Raw genomic sequence first — 22,340 nt, 5'->3', positions numbered from 1 at the left:
TGATATAATGATACTGAGTAACCGAGTCGGACAGTGTTACTGACTCCTGAACGTGTCTACAGGTTGTTAAAGTGGGGCTGATTGAGCCAGGACAGGCGTCTACAGGTTCGTCTTTTTATGACTTTTTATATTTTATTATTATTAATATTTGAACTGATCTGTTGCTAACTTGCTGAATACTGACTGCCGAAGGCTTTACAATGAGCTGAGATTGTTGTAAGTTTGTGTTGTTCTGCCTTATGGCTTTCAGGTGATGGTGAAGAGGGTGTGTCTGTGAATCTGGCTGTCCCCTCTACATCTCCGCCCACTCACGGCTCTCCAGCCAGTCTTAAAGAGACTGCCACGCCCCCTTCCTCACCTTCTATTGGTGCTGTATTAGCTGTACAGGGGTAAGTGTGTGTGTGTGTGTGTGCGAGTATGTGTGTGCGAGTATGTGTGTGCGAGTATGTGTGCGCGAGTATGTGTGCGCGAGTATGTGTGCGCGAGTATGTGTGCGCGAGTATGTGTGCGCGAGTATGTGTGCGCGAGTATGTGTGCGCGAGTGTGTGTGTGAGAAAGAGAGTGTGTGTGTGAGAGAGTGTGTGTGTGTGTGTGTGTGTAGGTGTGCAAGAAAGAGAGTGTGTGTGCATGAGGGTGAGTGTGTCAGTGCATGAGGGTGAGTGTGTCAGTGCACGAGGGTAAGTGTGTCAGTGCACGAGGGTGAGTGTGTGTGTGTGCAAGAGTGAGTGTGTGCGCACAATAGTGCGAGTGTGTTTGCAAGTGCGAGTGTGTGTGAGAGTGCGAGTGTGTTTGCAAGTGCCTGTGTGAGTGTGTGTGTGTGAGAGTGCGAGTGTGTTTGCAAGTGCCTGTGTGAGTGTGTGTGTGTGAGAGTGCGAGTGTGTTTGCAAGTGCCTGTGTGAGTGTGTGTGTGTGAGAGTGCGAGTGTGTTTGCAAGTGCCTGTGCGAGTGTGTGTGTGGGTGTGTGTGAGAGTGCGTGTGTGTTTCGATCCCAGTCTTGGATGGCATGTGTATTAAATGGGTGAATCTTTCAGGGCCGTTTGAAACACACAACACACGAGTATTAAACATACCCTTGCCGGACATAACGAAGGTTTGGGATAAAAGATATTGGTCTGTTTTTGGTCATAATTAAAATGAATGGTTAAAAAAAGGAGCTGGATTTGGCTCCAAATAGAGAAATTAACTTATGGCTATAAATTGGGCTACTGATAATATATACTAATGATGTGTAATTTGCTATGAACTCATGTTTTTGTTTGTTTGTTTTTTGTGTATTTGTTTAAAAAAACAAATGAATCTTTTTCACTTCAAGGATGTAGCACTGAAAAATGTGGGAAAGTAGAAGGGGGTGAATACTTTATGCTGGTAACATGTGTAAGTTAAGTGGCAACAAGATAGACACCAGGGCTTTTAACCTGTCCATCTCTCTGGTTGTCTCTGTCCCAGGAGCCCCAGCATGTCTCACGGCGTGGACGCTATCGGTCTGCAGGTGGATTACTGGCTGGCGTCTCTGGCTGAGAAGCGGCGTGAGGGCGAGAGGAGGGACACGGCCTGTAAGAACACGCTGAAGAGCGCCTTCAGGTCCCTGCAGGTCAGCCGTCTGCCTGGAGCCAGCGTCAGCGAACCCCACGCCCCCGTCAACACCATGTCTATGACCGTGGTCACCAAAGAGAAGAACAAGAAAGGTGAGAGCTGTGTGTTGGAGCAGGTTTCGTCTACTAGTCAGCTGCAATGGCTTCCACCAGTTTACTGCATCCCTTCTTTCTTTCTTTCTTTCTTTCTTTCTTTCTGCAGTGCCAACCATTTTCCTGGGGAAGAAGCCTAAAGAGAAGGAGGTGGACTCTAAGAGTCAGGTGATTGAAGGCATCAGTCGCCTCATCTGCTCAGCCAAGCAGCAGCAGACCATCCTGAAAGGTACAGCACACCGACACACACTTCACACATCACACTGTGCTCCGATATCAATCCCCTCGGCTCCCAGCTGCTGCGAGGATCATACAGATGTGAATGTCCTGCTTCTCACACTGTGTGAACAAACTCTGCAGTTTCAGAGCTAATAAATCACACAGAATAAACACAACATTTTCTCCTGATGAACACAAGCACTTTTATCTTTACTCCTTTTCTTACTTTACTATATTATCTTTGCTTTATATTTTCTTTATAGTAATTTTTTTCTGACTTTGTTTTTTTTTCTGTATGTATGTGTCTCTATTTATCATTCTGTTTGTCTGTCTTTGCTTTCTTCTTCTTTTACCCTCTCACATTAATCTCTCTCTCTCTCTCTCTCTCTCTCTCTCTCTCTCTCTCTTTCCCTCTCTCTGCTCAGTGTCCATTGACGGTGTTGAATGGAACGACGTGAAGTTCTTCCAGCTGGCGGCTCAGTGGCCGACGCACGTGAAGTACCTCCCAGTCGGACTGTTTGGTTACAGCAAACCGCCCTCCTAGGAACCGCCCTCTCATCCTCTAAGCTCCGCCCCTTCACCCCCACTGCAGCAGTCACCTCATTGCACACAGCTGTAGCAGGGCTGTAGGAGGGAACCTGCCTAAATGTTCATATCCTTTCAGAAAGGAGGTGTGTGGGCTCGCGTGTGGGACGGACGTGTAGGACGGACGTGTGGGACGGACATGTGGGACGGACGTGTGGGAGTGGCTCAGAAGGACTTTATACAGCGCTAGTCACTTTTATTTTTCAGAAAGGTTCTCAAGCACCAGTGTAGTGTGGGACGAGCACAAACAGGCAGACACCTTCAGTCTACCAGTAATCATATCCTTGTTACAGAGCATGATGAAACCAGAGAGATCAAAAATAACACCCCCCCCCTCACATGACCTTTGACCTAATGATCGGCCCCCGTGATCAGAGATTTTACCGAACCAGAAAACGGCGTTAACCTCTGATCTGCATGTTTTAAACTCCAACCCCCCACAATCCGTTAGGAAAATTAGTGTTATTATACAACTTATGTACTTGTGCATGTGTTGTGCTGCGCAAGCCGCGCAGCTGCAGTTAGCCACTCGAAGCTCCGCCTTTTTTCCACATCAGTTCAGTAGAGGTTTAGGATTAGCAGTGAAGTGGTTGATGTGTTCATGGACTCTGTGAGTTTTCACTTACTTTGTACATACAGTAGGCTTTTGTGTCTTTGCTTTCAGTTATTATGGGTAATTACAAAAAGTGGCCTTTTTAAAACATGTAGCTCAACTGAGGGTTTTATTATTATTATTATTTTTATTTTTTTATTTATGAGCCATTTCTCCAAAGACCACACTGGCCAATCCGAATGTAAACTGTCATGTTAAGCTGACCGAATGTAAAAGAGGTCACAGAAAGTCAAAATGGTTGTTACGGCAATAACCAGCACTTCATTTACTTCGGCAAACGCTACATTCTGAGGGGGAAACGGCGCTCACGTCACGGCATGTCACATCACATCACATCAGATTTAAAGTTGATGTCCAGCTCGTCTGAAACCATCCGCCAGCCAGAGTCGCTCTCATGAGCATCCGCTGCAGAACGTGCCACTTTTTTAGCCGGGCTGGATCCCCTATGGTTGTTGAAAGCTATGCACTTTCATTACCGCTCTCGAGTATCACACATATTTACTCGTGATGCACAAAGTTGGAGGTTCACTGACCCCTTTAATCATTGCCAGTGAGCATGCTGTCTCTGTCAGTGTAAATGATTTATTAAAAAGGATATCTTCTCTCCCACACACACACACACACACACACACACACACACACACACACACCACTGTGATTCTTTATCATGAACGTTCACAATTTGTGGAGAATTTACGGCGCATTATACAGGGCTAGAAGTGAACGAGTGATCGACAGCACGACTTGATGATTAAATGCTTCCTTTCGCTTTAATTCTCTTCCGCAAATCCTGAAGCCTGATCTACAATCTTTCAGGCAAAATATCTGACCATGAGAGCGGAGAGCTGATTCAATACCGAGTCAATACTCTACATGTTAATTCATTTGTCGGGTACAAATGCCATCGTTTCAATGGCAATTGTTTGCCTTTCAAGCTGGGAATAAAAAAGACATCTTCTAAAATCACTATGAGGAGAAGTTGAATGTTTATAGAGTTGTAACTGTACTTATCATGCTAGCTCTAATTAGTGTGTGTGGGCAGAGCTTTGTGTAAGTACAGTAGGTAGGAATGAGGGCAGACTCAAAAAGAAAAAAATTGAAATCCCGCTCAGCTCTGTCTGTTTGATCATTAGATAAATACTTATTAATCTTATTATTACATTATATTTCTATGTAATAATAAACCAAATCTGAGGAAATTAAACCTATTTTAATTGAACCTTGTTAAGCAATAACAAGGTAATTGTTTCGTTTCTTTAGCTGATCGTTTTTTCTTGTTTCTACGATTGAATGCTTTAAAAAAAAAAAGGAGCAACAATAATCAGCCAATAGAACACAGATCATTTAAAGCTTAAGAATAGTGAAATGTGTCTAGAGATATGTTTAATTATCTTAGATACGGTTTATTGGAATAACATTAAGATTCAATACAATTGTTGGAAAATGATCAGCTTTTCACCAAATGATCGCTTGCATTTTCCTTCTAAGGAACAACGACCACTCGTTTACTTTTAGCTCCACCGGTTTTCTGTCCTGCCATGATCAAGAATCATACGGTGTAATAACACGACTGCTTTCAGGGCAGATTGAAAACTAACATCCGTCATTTTCAGTGTTACACATAAAGAACTAAAGAAGCGCCTGCTGAGCTGCTACACGGTCGTCGTTACCTGCAGCTTCCTTTAAAAACATGATGGTCTACTTTGTCTAGGACGTGTGTGAGGTGTGCGTGTTGGTGTTAGCGATCAAAGTTTTAGTGTGTGAAATGTTCTGAGTGGTGTGTGTGTGTGTGTGTGTGTGTGTGTGTGTGTGTGTGTGTGCAGATTTGTCGTGTAAATTTTTAACCCGACTCCCGCATCACGACACAGTTCACACGACACTCATGGATGATGCTGGAGAATTTAAAATTCTCATACTATGAAACTCTGCATTTATGCTAGGCTAAGAAGCATAAAAGACGACATGAAAATGGTGTACAGTTGCTTGATAAAGGACTTTTCTGTCACTTCAGTCTGATTCCGAGTCAAATGTGTTGTAAATGTATTATTAGAGAAGTGTGTTACAGTTCATTCGGGTCAGTAATTTCTAAATGAATGTTAAGCAATAGTGTTTTCTATCGTTTCTTTTTGTTTGGAATAGTTCATAATTTACAAGTGCTTTATATTAAGGTTCCTGTAACTGACATTATTTATAGCATTACTTTAAACAGTATTTTTTAACAGGGCTGATTTAGCTCAGTGGTTATTGGGTTAGTGATCAGAAGGTTGAGAGTTCAAATCCCAAGGTTGCTGTTTTTTTTTTTATTTTATTTTTATTTCTTATTTTTTAAATAGATGAAATGTAAGTCGCTGTTTATAGAGATGTCAGCCAAATGTCATAGAAATAAATGTAAATCATCTTATGCATCTTGTAGTTTTATTTTTAGATTTCGATTCATTTAAATCAAGTCATTCACAGGGGTCCTCCAAAACTGAACCTATTAATAAACAGATTTGAAATCAACTATAATAAATCCTAAAAAAATGTTGGCATATTACCGTGGGATAAGAGTCGTAAAGCACATTGAGGTCGGCAGGAAAAAAGAATCAGATTTAGGTGGGAAAATGATAAGGAACAGTAATTTATTTAAAATTTAATTGTCATTTTTTTTTATATTTAAATACAAATAATTCAAGATTGGAAACTCCTGCTTTAAAAACATGGACTAGAGAGCTGAGAGACACTGGAGCTTCTGTTCTTAACATATATATTGATTTTAAGCAGCTAAACTGTGAGGAGAACTTCAGAACTTCACCAGATGTTACAAAAAAATGCTCCAAAATCAAATCTCTGATGGCACCTTTAATGACAACTGATGCAGTAAATAAAGTTAGTTTACTGAACCTTAATACTGAGTCATCGATGATTCATTACACAACACTAGTCACCATCTTCCACTGATAATATGGCAAGGATCATATAGGATATAAAACCTACCCAACGATTATGAGGCATATCCAAAAAATTATCCAAAATAGACCGCAAAATAGACTTTGTCTGGATGATTCAGCAGTGGATTTAATGCTTTATTGTCTGATCAGATCACTAATAATTCGGTCTTTCTAGCTGCTGTCATCCCTTTAGGCTCAATTTGGCTTGTAATGAAACAGCCCAGGTGGTGAAGCAGAGTGTGTTTTGTATTGAACGTGATTGTACTTCACGCTGATTGTTTCACAAATCGTATGCCGTGATTTTTTGTGCAAAAATCCTTTAAAGGTGAAGATGTTTAATAACAACTTTCCAGATGCACACATCCCTTTTTTTTAAATGGATATATATGTGGAATATTTGATGCTGTTAAGTGCAAAGGGAACACAGAGAATGTGAAATGCTGCTGCTTGCAAAAACAAAAAGTGTAATCTGTTATATTTCTATCAGTGTTTTTGATGTAATTGTCAAGTACGATCACTTTTACTTGATGTTGCCTGTCTGAAAAGCGCAGCAGCATTTCAACACATACATTTCATTCCGTTTCATTTCCAGCAACTGCTCCACCATGTGGATATCGTCTCTCGGTCGAAGTCTCGTGCTCTGATATTGTATCGTGCTCTCTCTCTCTCTCTTGTTATCCCTATCTCTCTCTCGTTCTCTCTATCTCTCTCACACTCTCTCCCTTGCTCTCCCTCGCTCTCTCTCTCTCTCTCTCTATCTCTCTCTCTCTCTCTCTCTCTCTCTATCTCTCTCCTTCGCTCTCTCTCTCTGTGTTGTTCAGTCTTTTATGATGCCTGACTCTATCAAACCCTGATCCAGTCATCGTATCTGTGTTTGTTGTTGACGTGAAAGCTTTGTTGTCTGTATCACATGAACAATAGATTTGCAAGCAGACTCACTGCAAACAAACCATTTGAGGACTTAATTGTGTTTTTTGTTCTTTCCACTTCAGCCCAAGAGCCTGATATTTTACTAAAGTGATTAGCAGAAAAAGTGACCTAGAGCTGCGTATCTCAGTCACTGATCATGAAAACTGCTTGTCTGCTTTAGTAAATAAGGCCCTGGATGTCTAAGCCTGATGTTGAGAGTATATTGTTCTTGAACTCCACAAGCGTCGGAGTGTTTCTGGTCTTTGGCTCGCACTAAACCCTGTGGCACAGCGAGGCAGTAGATTAGCACTTTGCAGTAGAAGCTGAGTTTGAGGATAAAGAGTATTTTTTTTGCACGTCTTAGTTTGTTTTAGCAATCCTCAGCCACTTGCCTATACAATATCAACAGTGCTTGTACATATATTGAGACGTGCTTGTAATATGAACCGGAGTTCTTTTATTGTTATTTTTTTTATTCAACATGTTTTTGTAGTACTGCCTTTTCATGATTTCAGTTGTCGATGGGGTAATGTGTGGGAAAAATTGAAAGTGTTCATTTTTTTAAATAAACACACCTTATTTGTACTTTGCCTTCAGGTTTTTGTTGCTGTGTGTATATATATATATGTGTGTGTGTGTGTGTGTGTGATGGGGGAGAGAGAGAGAAAGAGAGAGAAAGAGAGAGGAAATGATCGTCAAGATGATAAAGAACAAATTCTGGATTTTTCTGAATTTTTCTGAATTTCAAGTCAAACTGCAATGGCTTGAAGCACTTACACAGCTACTTACACAATTCTAAATATTCTAATATCATTTCTACAGTCAAAACATTTTATTCTTTAATAAGTAAATAAAGTGTTAGTGTTAGGACATTACTGTTGCAAAAAAAAGCAGGTGTGCTATTATTGGAAAACAATTTTAAAATAAATCTAATAAAATGAAATAATCTTGAAAATAAACTTTGTGACGTATCTCTTGGCATCAGGATGCATCACACCTCACCATCACTGATTATTTTCCTATAACAGAATGCCTCCACGTTCTTATTCCTTCGCTAATGGGAGAATTGGGGACTGTTGTTTGGATATTGTGTGCTTGGTGGTGTCAGGGAAAACTGGCTGTGACTTAAAATAGCAAACTAAAAAGGTACCTTATGATTGAATAATTTTTGAATACGTTTCATGATTTCTCCATGTTTCAGATACCTCAGAACAATAAGATAAAAGTCAAAGCTTTCTATTAAACCCTACTTAATCTGTTCACATTCACACAAACACCTGATCATCACACCCACATATGTTTCTTCACCAAACTGTTGCCGCAAAGTTTGAAGCTCACAACATCTTTTGCGTTTGCGGTGGCTCTTTGTTTTGGATTGGAAGGTCAGGGTTTCAAGCCACAGAGTTGCCTCTGTTGGACAATTAAGCAAAGCCTTTAACACTCCCTGCTTCAGGGGCACTGTATCATAGCTGCCCTTGGGTTCTGATTCCAACCTCCTTATTTGGGATATGTGAAGAAAAGAATTCCACTGTGCTGCTATGTGGTGATGATAAAGTCTTCAACGCCTCAATTTCATTCCTTCATTATAATTGACGAAGACATGTTGCGCACGTTTTGGAGTGGAAAAAACAGGCGTCCCAGGCCTTTCCGTCTTACACCGCTGTCCGACGATATCTGGAAGGTGATATTCAACAAGCATATGGGTGTGATCTCAGCAGTTAAGGTGTTGGATTACTGATCGTTATTAGGTCACGCATTTGAATTAAATCCCAGGGCCACCGAGCTGCCATTTATGGGCCCCTGAGCAAGGCCCTTATCCCTTAATTGATCAGCAGTATAAATGAGATAAATGTAAGATGGATAAAGGTGTCTGAAAAACAGAAATGTGTCTGAAAAATAAAGTGTAAATATATTATATTTATTATATATACTAATATATATATATATATATATATATATATATATATATATATATATATATATATATATATATATATATATATTATGTGAGGAAGTGTGCTGATAATAAACAAAATATAAGCTTTTATAATTGTGAGGACAATTGTTTAGCAAAAATCACTTAGTTTTGTCAGGAAGGGTAACAGACAATAATAGCATTAGCTTTAGCAGTGGTTTAGCAATTAGCAGTTAGCACATTAGCATTGGTTTGATAAAGAGGATGGGGGCGCGCGGTGACGTCACGCCGCGTTGGATTGTGGGAGCCGCTTGGCACCAACAGCCATTTTCAGTTTGCGGCTGTCAGTGAGAAGCTTTTTACCTTCTGTGGGCTTTTTATTCGTGTAAAACGCTACTGACGATGGACGAAAAGGATGTGTTTTTGGGTCAGGGATGAAAATAGTCAATAGAAGGAAGTGTGTTGGGTCGATAAACCGTTACAACTCCTGAGGTTTGTAGGATGCTCGGGGTTTTTTTTTTTTTTTTATTTGTTTATCTGAAACGGATTTTCTTTGCGACATATTTAAAAATAAATAAATAAATAAATAATAATAATAATAATAATAAATAAGCAGGACTGTTAGCTTTTAATCACATCCTACAGGAAATCCCTCTACCTGGTGTGGGAAAAAAGGTAAATATATGAATAAAGTGCTGCTAACTCACTTAGCTGTGGTGTTCGTTAGCTGAAGCGTCTGAATTAAATGATGTTGTTTAGCTTTCAGGCTAAAAACATTAGCTAGCGTGAAAGACAGTCGACCTTTTTGTTGATGTTATAATACATATATATATATATACTTTAATATGTGAAACAGGATGATGTTTAAAGGTTAAATGGGGATTTTGGGATGATGTCTTGAAAATGATATGTATATATTTATATATCACTATATATATATATATATAATGTGTGTGTGTGTGTGTGTATATATATATATATATATATATATATATAATATATAGATCAGAGTAAATAAATGAATCAGCACTGATGCTGTAAGGGTCTGTGTTTTGTTTCTGACTTTGTCCTGATGCTCCACGGTCACCTTCATTGATCCTATGAGGCATTAATCACCTTTCCGTCTGATTTTCCTCTTTCTGTGTGTCATCTCATGTTGTATCAGTGTTAAATCCAGGTGAGAGTGTGATGTAAGGTATAAAATGTGCGTTTGTTTGATTGCGGTTCAGCATCTTGGTGCATTGCAGGGTGGGGATGGAGGCATTAAGGCAGAAGGGAGACATCTAGAGGCTGGACAGAGAAATACAGCTCTGAACAGATGTTTATTTTCCTTGCAAATTCTGCTTACTCAGGATCTTGGTGGTGGTTTGGATATTTGCCTCACAGCTCAGAGCTGATCGTGTCAACACAGAGGTGTCAGTGGTGACGGATACGCTGAGCGTGTTTTGTAGTCCGCAAAGCACGGACATTGTCACGGAAATGCAGTAATCACTCAGAGGGGAGACTGATGATGATGATGATGTAACAAAACCCCTAACGGTTTCCTGACATCCAGTGTTTGTGTTTCAGTCTTCTGGATTTAACATTCCTGTTCCCACATCCTTCCTGCTTTAAAACCCCTGATGTGAACAGGCTCTGAATTTCATTATGGTTTATTACAGAGTCCAACCTGATATTCATTTTGAAAAGGATGTTCCCCAGAGGACACATAATCTGATTGTCAGAGCAGGGAAATTTGCTAAGAGCATCACCGGATGAAATTTAATAATCATCATCAAAGAAAAAAGTGCTTAAAGCGTATGTCTTTTGTGTTTTGCAGTTTAGGAGGTATAGATTTCCATCATTGTCCTCTCGCTTCCTGTTGTCCTTCCAGCAGTTGTGTGTGATTGTGAGCAGAGAGTTCTCAGGCCATGTCCACTATGGTGTACCCGAGGGAGGAGGCTCTGGAGCGCCTGAGTCAGGATGAGATTGTGCTGAACACAAAGGCGGTAATGCAGGGACTGGAGACGCTGCGGGGGGAACACGCTCAGCTCCTCAACTCCCTGATGGACTGCACTCCACCTCCCGCCGCACAGGAGAAATCTGGTCTGCTCCGCAAGAGCCTGGAGGCCATTGAGCTGGGCCTGGGGGAGGCACAGGTAACTCCACTGAGCATTTAGCCACCTCTTTCTTTCTCTCTCTCTCTCTCTCCTTTTTTCTCGCTCCTGCACTCTCCCTTTCTTTGTCACTTTGCTCTCACTCACGTATCTCTCGTATCTCTTTCCTTCTTTGTTTATTTCTGTCTGTTATTCTCTATCTTTCTCTACCTTTCTCTTCTCTTCTCTTCTCTTCTCTTCTCTTCTCTTCTCTTCTCTTCTCTTCTCTTCTCTTCTTACTCAGTTAGTTTGACAGGAGAGAGATTCCATAGTTTATCATGACTCGAATGGTCTTAGCTCAGTCATGCTCACAGTGGGAGGAGGAACAAAGTCTCATTGGACACTGGATAGCAATTGCCTTAATTTGATTTGCGTGTTCTGCTTCTTGAACAAACAGCTCAACTAAAAATACTTCACCATGCAGCAGCTGCTAGCTTTTACTTACATGCTTAACAGCCAGTTGTTTTCTACAGTGATGCTTGATATACTGAGGTGACGTGGTATTGAGGTGTCCAGCGCTTGTGTTCTCTGCAGGTGATCATCGCACTGTCTGGTCACTTGAGCGCAGTGGAGTCGGAGAAGCAGAAGCTGCGGGCTCAGGTGCGCCGTCTGTGTCAGGAGAATCAGTGGCTGCGGGATGAGCTGGCCAGCACACAGCACAAGCTGCAGAAGAGCGAGCAGAATGTGGCCCAGCTCGAGGAGGAGAAGAAGCACCTTGAGTTCATGAACCAGATTCGCAAGTTTGACGACGATGCCACACCCTCAGAGGAGAAAACAGGGGACAAAGAAAAGGACAATTTGGACGATCTGTTCCCCAATGATGATGATCATGGTCCAGGTGAGAGGGAGTGAAACAGAAAAATCCTAATTAAACACGACAGTTAAATCGTGTTACTGATTTTTTTGGTGTTTGGTCTGTTTCAGCCCAGCGCAGCGGTGAGGTGGCAGCACAGCAGGGAGGATATGAGATCCCAGCTCGTCTCAGGACACTGCACAACCTGGTGATCCAGTACGCCTCTCAGGGAAGGTACGAGGTGGCCGTGCCGCTCTGCAAGCAAGCGCTGGAGGACCTGGAGAAGACCTCAGGCCACGATCACCCCGACGTTGCCACCATGCTCAACATCCTGGCCCTCGTCTACAGGTCAGGAGAGCGTGTGTAATGCTGCATGTTGTGTCAAAACACGCTTCATTATCATGAACACTAAAGAATAACAGGCTTTGCTCTGTACAGGGATCAGAATAAGTACAAAGAGGCAGCCCACCTCCTGAACGACGCACTGGCAATCCGTGAGAAGACTCTTGGGAAGGATCACCCCGCCGTGGCGGCAACCCTCAACAACCTGGCCGTGCTGTATGGCAAGAGGGGCAAATACAAGGAAGCTGAACCCCTGTGCAAGAGGGCGCTGGAGATCAGGGAAAAGGTGAGGCATCACACAGTACGACAAATCAGATCAGTTCATTTTTACCGTTTCATTTAGGGCAGGTCACAGTCCAAATCACTCATATAGCCCACATCGCATCAGATACACCACAGTGACATTCTCTGACATTCTCTGTCAAGGTTTTTAGTTTTATTTTGTTCTTCCAGGAAACATGCAAAATTTAGTCCAGCCACAGATGCTTTATTAGGGTCATGCGGTCTGATGAGAGGAAGAATCTGAATTCAGTTTCATCACACTATCTGTACGGTGCCCTGCAACAGACTGGCATCCCATTCACTGTTTATATTAGACCCTAACGAGCATGGAGTGCTTACTGAGGATGAAAGCAATGCAGTTGTAGGGTGAAGGGTTTAGACAGTGTACTCAGACCTGTCCTTGTTTTTGTTGTGTTTCTAAATGTTGACAGGTTTTGGGGAAGTACCACCCCGATGTGGCTAAGCAGCTGAATAACCTGGCACTGCTGTGTCAGAACCAGGGAAAGTACGAGGAAGTGGTGTACTACTACAGCCGTGCGCTGGAAATCTACGAGAGTAAGCTGGGGGCCGACGACCCCAATGTGGCCAAGACCAAAAACAACCTGGTGAGACTACAGGATAATTCTAGCCCAATTTTAACGCTTTAAACTAATCCAGGCTTCTTTTAGCGTTTATTACACAATTCTGTGTCTATAATATCGAAAAAGGAAAACGTGAAATGTTTTGTGCTCTTTGCATTGTCAGGCCACGTGCTACTTGAAGCAGGGCAAGTTTAAGGACGCAGAGGCTCTGTACAAGGAGATCCTGACCCGCGCTCACGAGAAGCAGTTCGGCCTTGTGAACAGTGAGCGAACTCGGCTCTTCCTTCTCCAGTCACTATAAGCTGTGGGGAGTTGTTTCTCAGGGGGATTGTGGACCTAATCCTGTGCAGTTTAATGCACAAATGAGCTTAAACGTCGAGAAACATTTCAGCCAATTAGAACTCAATGTTTTGACCCTTATTTACACAGTTAGCTACACAGACACGGTGATCAGAGCAACACTACAGCACTAAAGACTAAAGATAATGTGTATAATTCATTGTCTCTGTTATTTTGTGCTTCTGTAGGTGACAACAAGCCCATATGGATGCATGCAGAAGAGAGAGAGGAGAGTAAGGTACAGTGACCAGAACATCTAGCTACTGGTTACTAGTGGTTACATCTAGCTATAACCACTGCTCATGCCACAGAAACTAACAGTGTAAACCTCAGGCTTCAGCGCCATGCCATTTAAACCTAGCACCGATCTGTAGTCCGATACGATCCGAATACATTTGGATGGTTCGGAATCAGCTCTGTTGAGAATTTGGCGTTAATGGCGATGACATAGATGACTCTTTTATCTGTCACCTTTACACACCTGTTTGTTGTTTTCAGTAATAAGCCATTTCTCATCATTAGTAATCGATTTCTGTGGGTTTTTTGCCATCGTTATGTCATTGTTACACCCCAGTAGAAACACAGTCGAGTCGTTACTTAGATATCGGTTTGAATCAACAGTCCAACATCATTGTTTGTAAAATAAACTCAATATATAGAAAATATATGAAGTTATACTTGTAGTAGCAGCTGGAAATGTGAGTGTATACTGTGCCAAGGTTATTATAAATTGTCACAATATGATATTCTGAGCTGTCCTGATGGAACTAGTAAAATGCGGTGTAAAAAAAAAAAAATTTGTAAAAAATTGGTTCTAAAATAAACACACACACTTTTTTTTTTTTTGGATGTAACAGGGCAAGAAGATGGACTCCACTCCTTACAGCGAGTACGGCAGCTGGTACAAGGCCTGTAAAGTGGACAGGTGAGAGATCATTCACAAGTCTATGGGCCTTTTTACACCTGGTCACTTCATGTGTTTTCTCTGATCCGATAGCTATCTGATTTGTTAAAACTGTTCCATTTACATTAGGCCACATAAATGCGTCTCGGCGAATCGGATATCAATCCGATCTTTCTACTTCCGCCCAATATGCAAATATATTTTACCTCTTTCAGGGTTTCCCACAGAAAATTTGTTAGATAAGGCGGTAGGGTAGGGTTGGGTGGGGGGGCGGGGCCCGCGGGCAGGGCTTCTTTGTGAGAGAGACCACAGACTCTGTACTACGTTTAACTCACTCTCTCACTCATCTTCTACCGCTTATCCGAACTACCTTGGGTCACGGGGAGCCTGTGCCTATTTCAGGCGTCATCGGGCATCAAGGCAGGATACACCCTGGACGGAGTGCCAACCCATCGCAGGACACACACACACACTCATTCACTCACGCAATCACACACTACGGACAATTTTCCAGAGATGCCAATCAACCTACCATGCATGTCTTTGGACCGGGGGAGGAAACCGGAGTACCCGGAGGAAACCCCCGAGGCACGGGGAGAACATGCAAACTCCACACACACAAGGTGGAGGCGGGAATCGAACCCCCAACCCTGGAGGTGTGAGGCGAACGTGCTAACCACTAAGCCACCGTGCCTCCCTACTACGTTTAACAATTATTAAAAATAGGCACATGCAACAAAATCACCAGCTAACTTACTTTAAATTCGCAAGAACTGTAGACTAATACAATAACAGGCTTAAATAAACCCAGAACATAAGTCCACTTACAGTTCTCACAGACATGCGTTTTATCAACTGGCTAGTTATCCTCCAGACAGTGACGGACCACGTCTGTCTCTCATTTCGTCCGCGCTATTCTCCGAGGACAATTTAACGACCTACTTAAGGCGGTAGGGTTTCCCAGCTTAGGCGGGCCGCCCGAACTGCAGAGTGCTGCGGGAAACACTGCTCATTTCCGTTGTAATTAAAATGGAACACGCTTTGGTGTGTGCGGTTTTCAGAATGCAATCAAAAAGAAAATAAAAACTTGTCACGACGGTTATGCTACAAAATACAGCATTTACTGTTTGCTGCATTTTCGCTGGCGGCAGCAGTGCATTTTAAGACCCAACGAGACACCTGGGTGAAAGATCACCTGCGAGTGACGTACTTCCGTTTGGGAGGAGTATAGCGCTGACGTATGTGGCTTGAACAACCACATTCATTTACACCTGTCCAGTTTCATCTGAAACGCGTCCCAGTCCTCCTCCTGAAGTGGTTTGAACCATCTGATTTATATCCGTCTCGAAAATGTTTCGAAGGGCATTCAGACCTGGTCTTTTTATGATCGGACAGCTATCTGATGACAGAAAACGCATGAAGTGACCAGGTGTAAAAAGCCCCTATGTGAAGTTTTTCCTGTTCACTGGATAACACACGTGCTATGTGCTGATGAATCTTCTCTGTGCTGCCTGCAGTCCCACAGTCACTAACACGCTGAGAAGCCTGGGGGCGCTGTATCGCAGACAGGGCAAGCTGGAGGCCGCAGACACTCTAGAGGAGTGTGCTACAAAGAACCGAAAACAGGTACCCAAGGGCGTAAGTCTGATTTTGACATTGCTGGGGACAGAAACGAAATTGATCTGCAGAGCCGCATTGTACAAAAGTACAAATGTTTATTGCTTTTTTTTTTATTTTTATACTTTTTTGATGCCAGTAAGAATTCAGATCTGTAGCAGTAGAAAGAAAATAACACAAGGAATTAATTCATTTTTGTTGAATGAAACAACAGTCAAACAAACCAAAAATATATATATACATATATATATAGTGGGGCTCGAAGGTTTGGGCACCCCAGGTAAAAATTTGTATTAATGTGCCTAAAGAATCCAAGAAAAGATGGAAAAATCTCCAAAAGGCATCAAATTACAGATTAAACATTCTTATAATTTGTCAAAAAAAGTTAGATTTTATTTCCATCATTTACACTTTCAAAATAACAGAAAACAAAAAAATGGCATCTGCAAAAGTTTGGGCACCCTGCAGAGTTAATACCTTGTACTGCCCACTTTGGCTAGTATCACAGCTTGTAAACGCTTTTTGTAGCCAGCCTTTCAATTCTTGTCTGAGGTATCTTCACCCATTCTAACTTACAAAAGTCTTCCAGTTGTTTGAGATTTCTGGGCTGTCTGTCACACACTGCTCTTTTAAGGTCTATCCATAGATTTTTAATTATGTTGAGGTCAGGAGATTGTGAAGGCCATGGCAAAACATTTGTGTTACATCCATTTGATGCTATAAAACACTCTCATTCTGAGACAGCCCTTTTCCTCGCACTGTCCACCTGATTGGACTCAGTGGTCTGAGCGATGTTCATATATATATTCAATATAGACTTGAATTTTTCCAGACTGTTGGCTTAATGTGTCCTAGATCATGGACCCACTGCAAGGCATCACATGTCACAGGACCCATTAGGCATGCAGACTGTTGCCTCTTTTCCACCGAGGCAGTTTGAGTGCTGGTTCAGAGCCAGAGCCTAATTTAAAATCAGTTCTTTCTTTTTCAACAGCGCTCTGAAGCAGGAAAAGTGGTTCTTATGTAGCACCAAAACGTTGCTGGTCTACACTTAAGGATTCGGCACGTTTGGATGCTAATGTAGGTTCGCAAAGTCATGAGCATTAACAGTAAAGCAACATCCGCCATCGTTGATGTTGGGTTTGCCGCTGCTGCACTAACGGTGCTGTATACTCGGCATGATGGCTCCATGATGGCTCTCTAGCCCATGGATCACCAGTGGAACCAGCTCTGAACCAGCACCAGCTCTGAACCAGCACCCGGTTCTTTCTGGTGGAAAGGGGACTTGTGTGATCAGGTTAAGACCTTGTGACCTACAATGCACATACAAAGCCAATAGCTGCTGTCTCTTTAGCTCTGCTTGTGCTCCTGAATGTCTTCCTGACACATTAGCAGCATCATCATATGTTTGGCCTCTTAAACCAGACATGGGAAGACACGGGCACTGATGCATGCCTTATGAACACTGAAAACATTTAGGACTTAGATTTTAAAGAGACTATTTTACAGAACGCGGTTGTGAAAAATGTTTAATCTCATTTTAAACGATTCTCGGAGAAATAAATGTTAAATAAAACAAGTAATAAGTAAGAAACACAACACAGACAGACATCAGTGGTTATTTTTATATATATATAAATATAAATGAATCGTTTGGACGAGTTGTCCCTACCATCCCTACACAAACCGACGCCCTTGCAGGTACCACGTTCTTGTGAATGGGATCTACTTTTCTTATTATCCACATTAAAGCATTGTAGCAATATACTAAAATCTATGTTGTAGGGCATAGATGCGATCAACCAGAGTAAGGTGGTGGAGCTGCTGAAGGACGGCACCCCAGCTGGAGATAAGCGGCACAGCAGAGAGGGGCTGAATGGCTCAGGAGGTCCTCGTGACTCTGAAGGAGACGAGGCCGAGTGGAGCGGGGTGTGCACACACGCATCATCTTTCTATTCTCTCTATTCTGCCAGCTTAACCAAACAACAGACGCAGAAAGTCAGAAAGTCATCTCAGGGGGGAAAAAAAAAAACGAGAAATTGGACCAAATATACTACAAATGTTAGAGCAGTGTAAACTGTATCCATCATTTCCTCCTCACATCATCTATATGCTTGTGTTGTCTGTATTATTATAGTTAGCACGATCATCATTGTAAGGCCGTGTAACAAGATGACATTTTTCTGAGCAACGGCTTTCGTGTAAAATATTCTTATCCATGTCTTTAGTTGTTTATTTACACCTCACTTAAAGATTCTGTCATCATCAGTTTTGTGGTTTTATTGTCAGTTCAGTTTTCAAATTTATTCGTATAGAGCTTTTAACGACGGACGTCGTCTCAAAGCAGCTTTACAGAACATAAGAAACATAATACTAATAGAAAATGTAATATTGTGCACCTGAATGTCTCCTGGTGAGACTTCAGAGAGAGTTGTTCATCTTAGGTTTGCTTTTCTGCCCCCTGCAGGACGGGAGCGGCTCTCTGAGGCGCAGCGGCTCCTTCGGGAAGATCCGGGATGCTCTGAGACGCAGCAGTGAGATGCTGGTGAGGAAACTCCAGGGCAGCGGCCCACAGGAACCACGTAACCCGGGGTGAGGAAGAACGAGAACGAGATTAAACTGTCGACTCACAACCATTTGATTATTAGTTCTGACTAAAAGGTGTGTGTTTGTGTTGTGTATTTAAGGTTGAAAAGAGCAAGCTCTTTGAACTTCCTCAACAAGAGCGTAGAGGAGACCTCACAGGTGAACTTGTGTACACACACAGACACACACACAGACACACACACACACAATTCATCACTGTTTGGCAAACCTATGTTTATTTATTTATTTTTAGGTTGTAAACAGTGGACTATCAGAATGTCGAGGACTGAGCACCAGCAACGTGGACCTTTCAAGACGAAGCTCCCTGATTGGTTAGAGAGTATGGTCGGGGTGTTAATGGGGGCGGAGCAAAACAGATGTTCTGTTTGCCTTTACTTTATGTATTTATTTTTTTTCCAGCGTGTTTTTTTTTTTGTTTGTTTGTTTAGTCTCTATTTTGACAGCTACCGAACAGCTGGGTCTGCTTTGCTTTGTGAAGCTGCACTGATCAGAAGCAGACTATTAACACACAGCAGGTAGATAGTAGGGATAGAGTTTCAGTTCGATGCGCAGTGCAGACTGGCTCGAGTCTTTCAGTCCACAGCCAGCCTGTTTTTTTTTTCCTGAAAATCATTACAGCATGCCGCTTTCTACACTGGATGTGCTTCTGCATTCGAGACACTTTACTCACGTCTCAGTGACACGGCATGCAAAGTACAACAGTCATCCACCGTATAAGGGATCTCGATGTGTGTAACCGCAAGCATTAACTTTAATTATCTGTCATCAGAATGTCGTGTACTACAGGCTGCTGACGTGACTCAAGAGCGGTACGAATGATTGACAAGTCGTCGTTTTTTTTATTATTATTATTATTTATTTTAAGTCGAGTGAACCGACAGCAGTGTATCCCAGTAGTCGAGGGATAACTTTACATTTTGTGTGTTTTTTTTTGTTTTTTCTCTTCTTCTGTATATACAGGATTAACTTATTGAAATTGTCGTTTCCTTCCTCGTATATGCCACTCATTTTTTTTCTTATATACATAGTAGGAAGTTAGAGAATCTGTGAAGAACTAATCCCACTACACAGAAGTGAACACTGGGCTTTGTTGCATGTTTAAACTCTGCTGCGTGAACAGAAGGACTTAAGAGTTAATACTGAAACGGGACCCGAGTCATGTTTTTTTTTTTTTTTTGCTGATTCTTTTGATGTTTTCCGTTTAATTTCTTGCTAGCGTTTAATGTACAGAATGAATGTCACTTTAGACGAAGATGAAGTTTGTATATAAATGTGTGTATCTGGATCTGCGGTTCAGAAAAGCATCCAGCACCGTCAGGAATATGAGTTTGTTATTAATCCAATTTATTTGCGCTGAACACTAAGAGAACTCTGAATAGAACAATTCTCCTGAATGGCAATTGTTTATGAGCCAAAACAGAAGAATGTTCCACCGCTGGCTTATGTACTGTATTGTTGTGTTGTGTTTGTCAGGCACGCAGCAGTATGATTTTCCCTGCTGTGTAGCCTGAGGCTTGGATGAGACTGAACGGTTTTTTAGTAAGTAGGGGATGGGAAGAATTTAGTTGTTAAAGGTGCAGTGTGTAATTTTTCCTTTTTTTTTTTTTTTTGTGTGACTACTGAATTCATACAGATTCATATGTGATGGAAGACTGTGGCTTAGTGGTTAGCACTTTTGCCTCACACCAATAGTTTGCCCCCATCCTCGAGGGAGCTTGCATTTGGGGTTTCCTTTAGGGGTAACTCTGGTTTCCGCCCCCATTGTAGGTGTTAGCTGTAGTGTGTGGGTGCGTGATTGTACCCTACAATGTGTTACCACCCTGTCTTTATGCCCTGGGGTAGGTCCCAGGTTCCCTGTGACCCTGTGTAGGATAAGCTCTACAGAAAACGGACAGATGGATGAAAGAATACGATACAAGTTGTTGATCCTTCAGCTTACCTTTGCCCCGTACATACAAGGGATCACACGGTGTACATACAGTAGTGTGACACTGCAGCACTGTAGAATTCTCAAATCCGAACCCAATGCAAGATTAAATGAATGTACTAGAGTTAAAAAGGTATGGTTTCTATAGTAACATCTCATTCACATGGACCTGTGACCTGTATATCAGGCGTAATATAATCTACATAATCTAAAGCTCGTAATAAAAACGCTGTTTAATAAAGAAGAACACGGTGACTGTCGGACACGGTGTAGCTTTACGCGAGATGATGTTTATTTAAGGTTTCTGAAAGGAGTCTCCAGTCTCAATAAATGAAAAGCTTCAGGACTGAAGAACAGAATTTTGGTTTCTTGGTAACACAGTTAGCTGTGGAGTTGCTTTGTTTGATGATGATGACGTTATTTCACCTCACAGCCAGCAGAGGGCAATAAAACAAAATTACTAACTGCTCCTTTAAATACACGTCCATCTGTTCGGCCGATTTTGAACGGCGCTGCTGGAAAAGGCCAGAAGGTCGGTGAAGCTGTTTAACACGAATGTAGGAAACAGAACGGAAAGACGTTGTGCTGTGATACAAACACACTATGAGCTGTAGAAACATTTCATTCACCGTGTCTTACATCATCACACATGGATTCTGGATAGTTAGGTAACTTTAGGCGTGTCGCTCGGGCAGAGCAGGAAACTAGCGTAGTGCTTAAGAGTGCGTTAACGCTGCTAAAAGCTTTAACCTCGAACACTCGCCATAACCCTCGATTGTATTATGTGCCTGAGATTTAGGATTTCTTTCAGTTAGTGATAATATATCTCTTTCCTTCTCTGTCTGCTGTGTTAATACAGACTAAACTGTGCAACAAGGCTGTGTCCTATTGCCCTAATAAACACTACCGTGAATCCTTCAGGATATGTGAAGTAGGATAAAACGACTGTTTTAATCAGTATCGAAATCACAAAACTAAGCAAAGTGCAAATTAGCATTCATTCATTTTTTTTTAAATCCACATTAAACAGCCTTTCTGCATTGTACAATATTAACCTGTTCATTTCTTCAGACTTACACACTCCTAGTTCTTTTAGCTTTATTCTTTAATTCACTAAAACACAAGTAATCTCTTAATTCTAAAGAAATCCACTAGGGTTTACTAATCAGCTGAGCTCATGTAGTGCAGTCTGTGAGGATTATGAATCACTGTGCAGCTCCAGTCCCTAGATTTGCAGATCATCAAAATCTAATCTTAATCTTTGTAACAAATATAAACCAGCGACCGAACGCGCGGCCGTGGTGTTCAGCGCAGGTGTGTCACGGGTTCTCCGATGTCATAGGTACAGGATGGTTGTGTACGCTTGCTTCCCTTATCACACTCATCTAATCACACTCATCTCAACGTGTCGCTTTTCCAACGCTGTACAATGTGATCCTGCAGGTTTACTGGGCTTGGGCTTGGGCTTGGGGGTGAACCTGCAGATCTGATGTAAAACCTTCAAAAGAAATAAAACCTCACTTTTCAAACCAATTTGATGTGTTTCTGCTTTTTTTTGTAATAATCACAAAGTTCCCGATCCTGACGTCTGAAGCTCCGGATCTTCTTTAATTCAACATGACGGAGGTTTATTATACTTCACTCTGTGCTCCTGTAGCTGTTCCTGCTTGTAAGCGACATCACCTTAACCTCACCGTTGCTTCAGTGAATAAAGCGAACGGGATCTTAGGAGGAATCGAGCCTACGATCATAAACTCTTAATCCCTCCAACACACTTTATAGTACACGCTCGTGGATACGTAACGGTTTATCGTCGCACTATCCGTCGTCACCCAGATGATTGATGATCGAAGACGTTAGGATTCTTTCTCATGAGGTCTCAGGGATTTATTTTAGATATCTATATCTTCAGTTCAGTATGAAGCTGAAAACAAACTGCTTCCAGATTTTTGTTCAT

At 41.9% G+C, this 22,340-nt stretch overlaps 2 protein-coding genes across 7 annotated transcripts in view; both read left to right on the top strand.

Annotated features, from left to right (window-relative positions):
- Nucleotides 1-7,526, top strand: part of LOC132848918 (phosphofurin acidic cluster sorting protein 1-like) — a 55,261-nt gene extending 47,735 nt beyond the window's left edge. For all 4 annotated transcript variants that reach the window (XM_060875011.1, XM_060875009.1, XM_060875010.1 and 1 more), the window contains exons 20-24: nucleotides 63-105; nucleotides 251-389; nucleotides 1,447-1,685; nucleotides 1,795-1,914; nucleotides 2,330-7,526. In XM_060875011.1, coding sequence (XP_060730994.1) covers nucleotides 63-105; nucleotides 251-389; nucleotides 1,447-1,685; nucleotides 1,795-1,914; nucleotides 2,330-2,448 — 660 coding nt within the window. In that variant the 3' untranslated portion in view covers nucleotides 2,449-7,526. The remainder of the gene's footprint in view (nucleotides 1-62; nucleotides 106-250; nucleotides 390-1,446; nucleotides 1,686-1,794; nucleotides 1,915-2,329) is intronic.
- Nucleotides 7,527-9,209: 1,683 nt separating this feature from the next.
- LOC132848917 (kinesin light chain 2-like) lies at nucleotides 9,210-21,916 on the top strand. Of its 3 annotated transcripts, none has more exons than XM_060875004.1 (14): nucleotides 9,210-9,531; nucleotides 10,676-10,994; nucleotides 11,526-11,829; nucleotides 11,916-12,132; nucleotides 12,223-12,412; nucleotides 12,840-13,013; nucleotides 13,153-13,252; nucleotides 13,517-13,566; nucleotides 14,186-14,253; nucleotides 15,750-15,870; nucleotides 17,635-17,778; nucleotides 18,317-18,441; nucleotides 18,537-18,594; nucleotides 18,689-21,916. In XM_060875004.1, the coding sequence occupies exons 2-14, from the start codon at nucleotides 10,767-10,769 to the stop codon at nucleotides 18,770-18,772; spliced, it is 1,863 nt and encodes a 620-aa protein (XP_060730987.1). In that variant the 5' UTR covers nucleotides 9,210-9,531; nucleotides 10,676-10,766; the 3' UTR covers nucleotides 18,773-21,916. The 3 variants fall into 3 exon arrangements, with proteins under 3 accessions (XP_060730987.1, XP_060730988.1, XP_060730989.1); XM_060875005.1 differs by having other exon boundaries at nucleotides 9,218-9,531; nucleotides 10,730-10,994; XM_060875006.1 differs by having other exon boundaries at nucleotides 9,220-9,531; nucleotides 15,750-15,858.
- The last annotated feature ends 424 nt before the right edge of the window (nucleotides 21,917-22,340 follow it).

Source organism: Tachysurus vachellii, chromosome 7 (assembly GCF_030014155.1).
Source record: "Tachysurus vachellii isolate PV-2020 chromosome 7, HZAU_Pvac_v1, whole genome shotgun sequence".
Taxonomy (NCBI): Eukaryota; Metazoa; Chordata; class Actinopteri; order Siluriformes; family Bagridae; genus Tachysurus; species Tachysurus vachellii.
This window is presented reverse-complemented; position numbering and strand designations above follow the sequence as displayed.

Excerpts from the sequence above, each read along its gene's own strand:
- LOC132848917 (XM_060875004.1), top strand. The coding sequence starts at position 10,767 with ATGTCCACTATGGTGTACCCGAGGGAGGAGGCTCTGGAGCGCCTGAGT. Across the intron at positions 13,014-13,152 it reads CCAAGACCAAAAACAACCTG|GCCACGTGCTACTTGAAGCA; the intron begins GTGAGACTACAG and ends TTGCATTGTCAG. Across the intron at positions 15,871-17,634 it reads GAAAACAGGTACCCAAGGGC|GGCATAGATGCGATCAACCA; the intron begins GTAAGTCTGATT and ends TCTATGTTGTAG.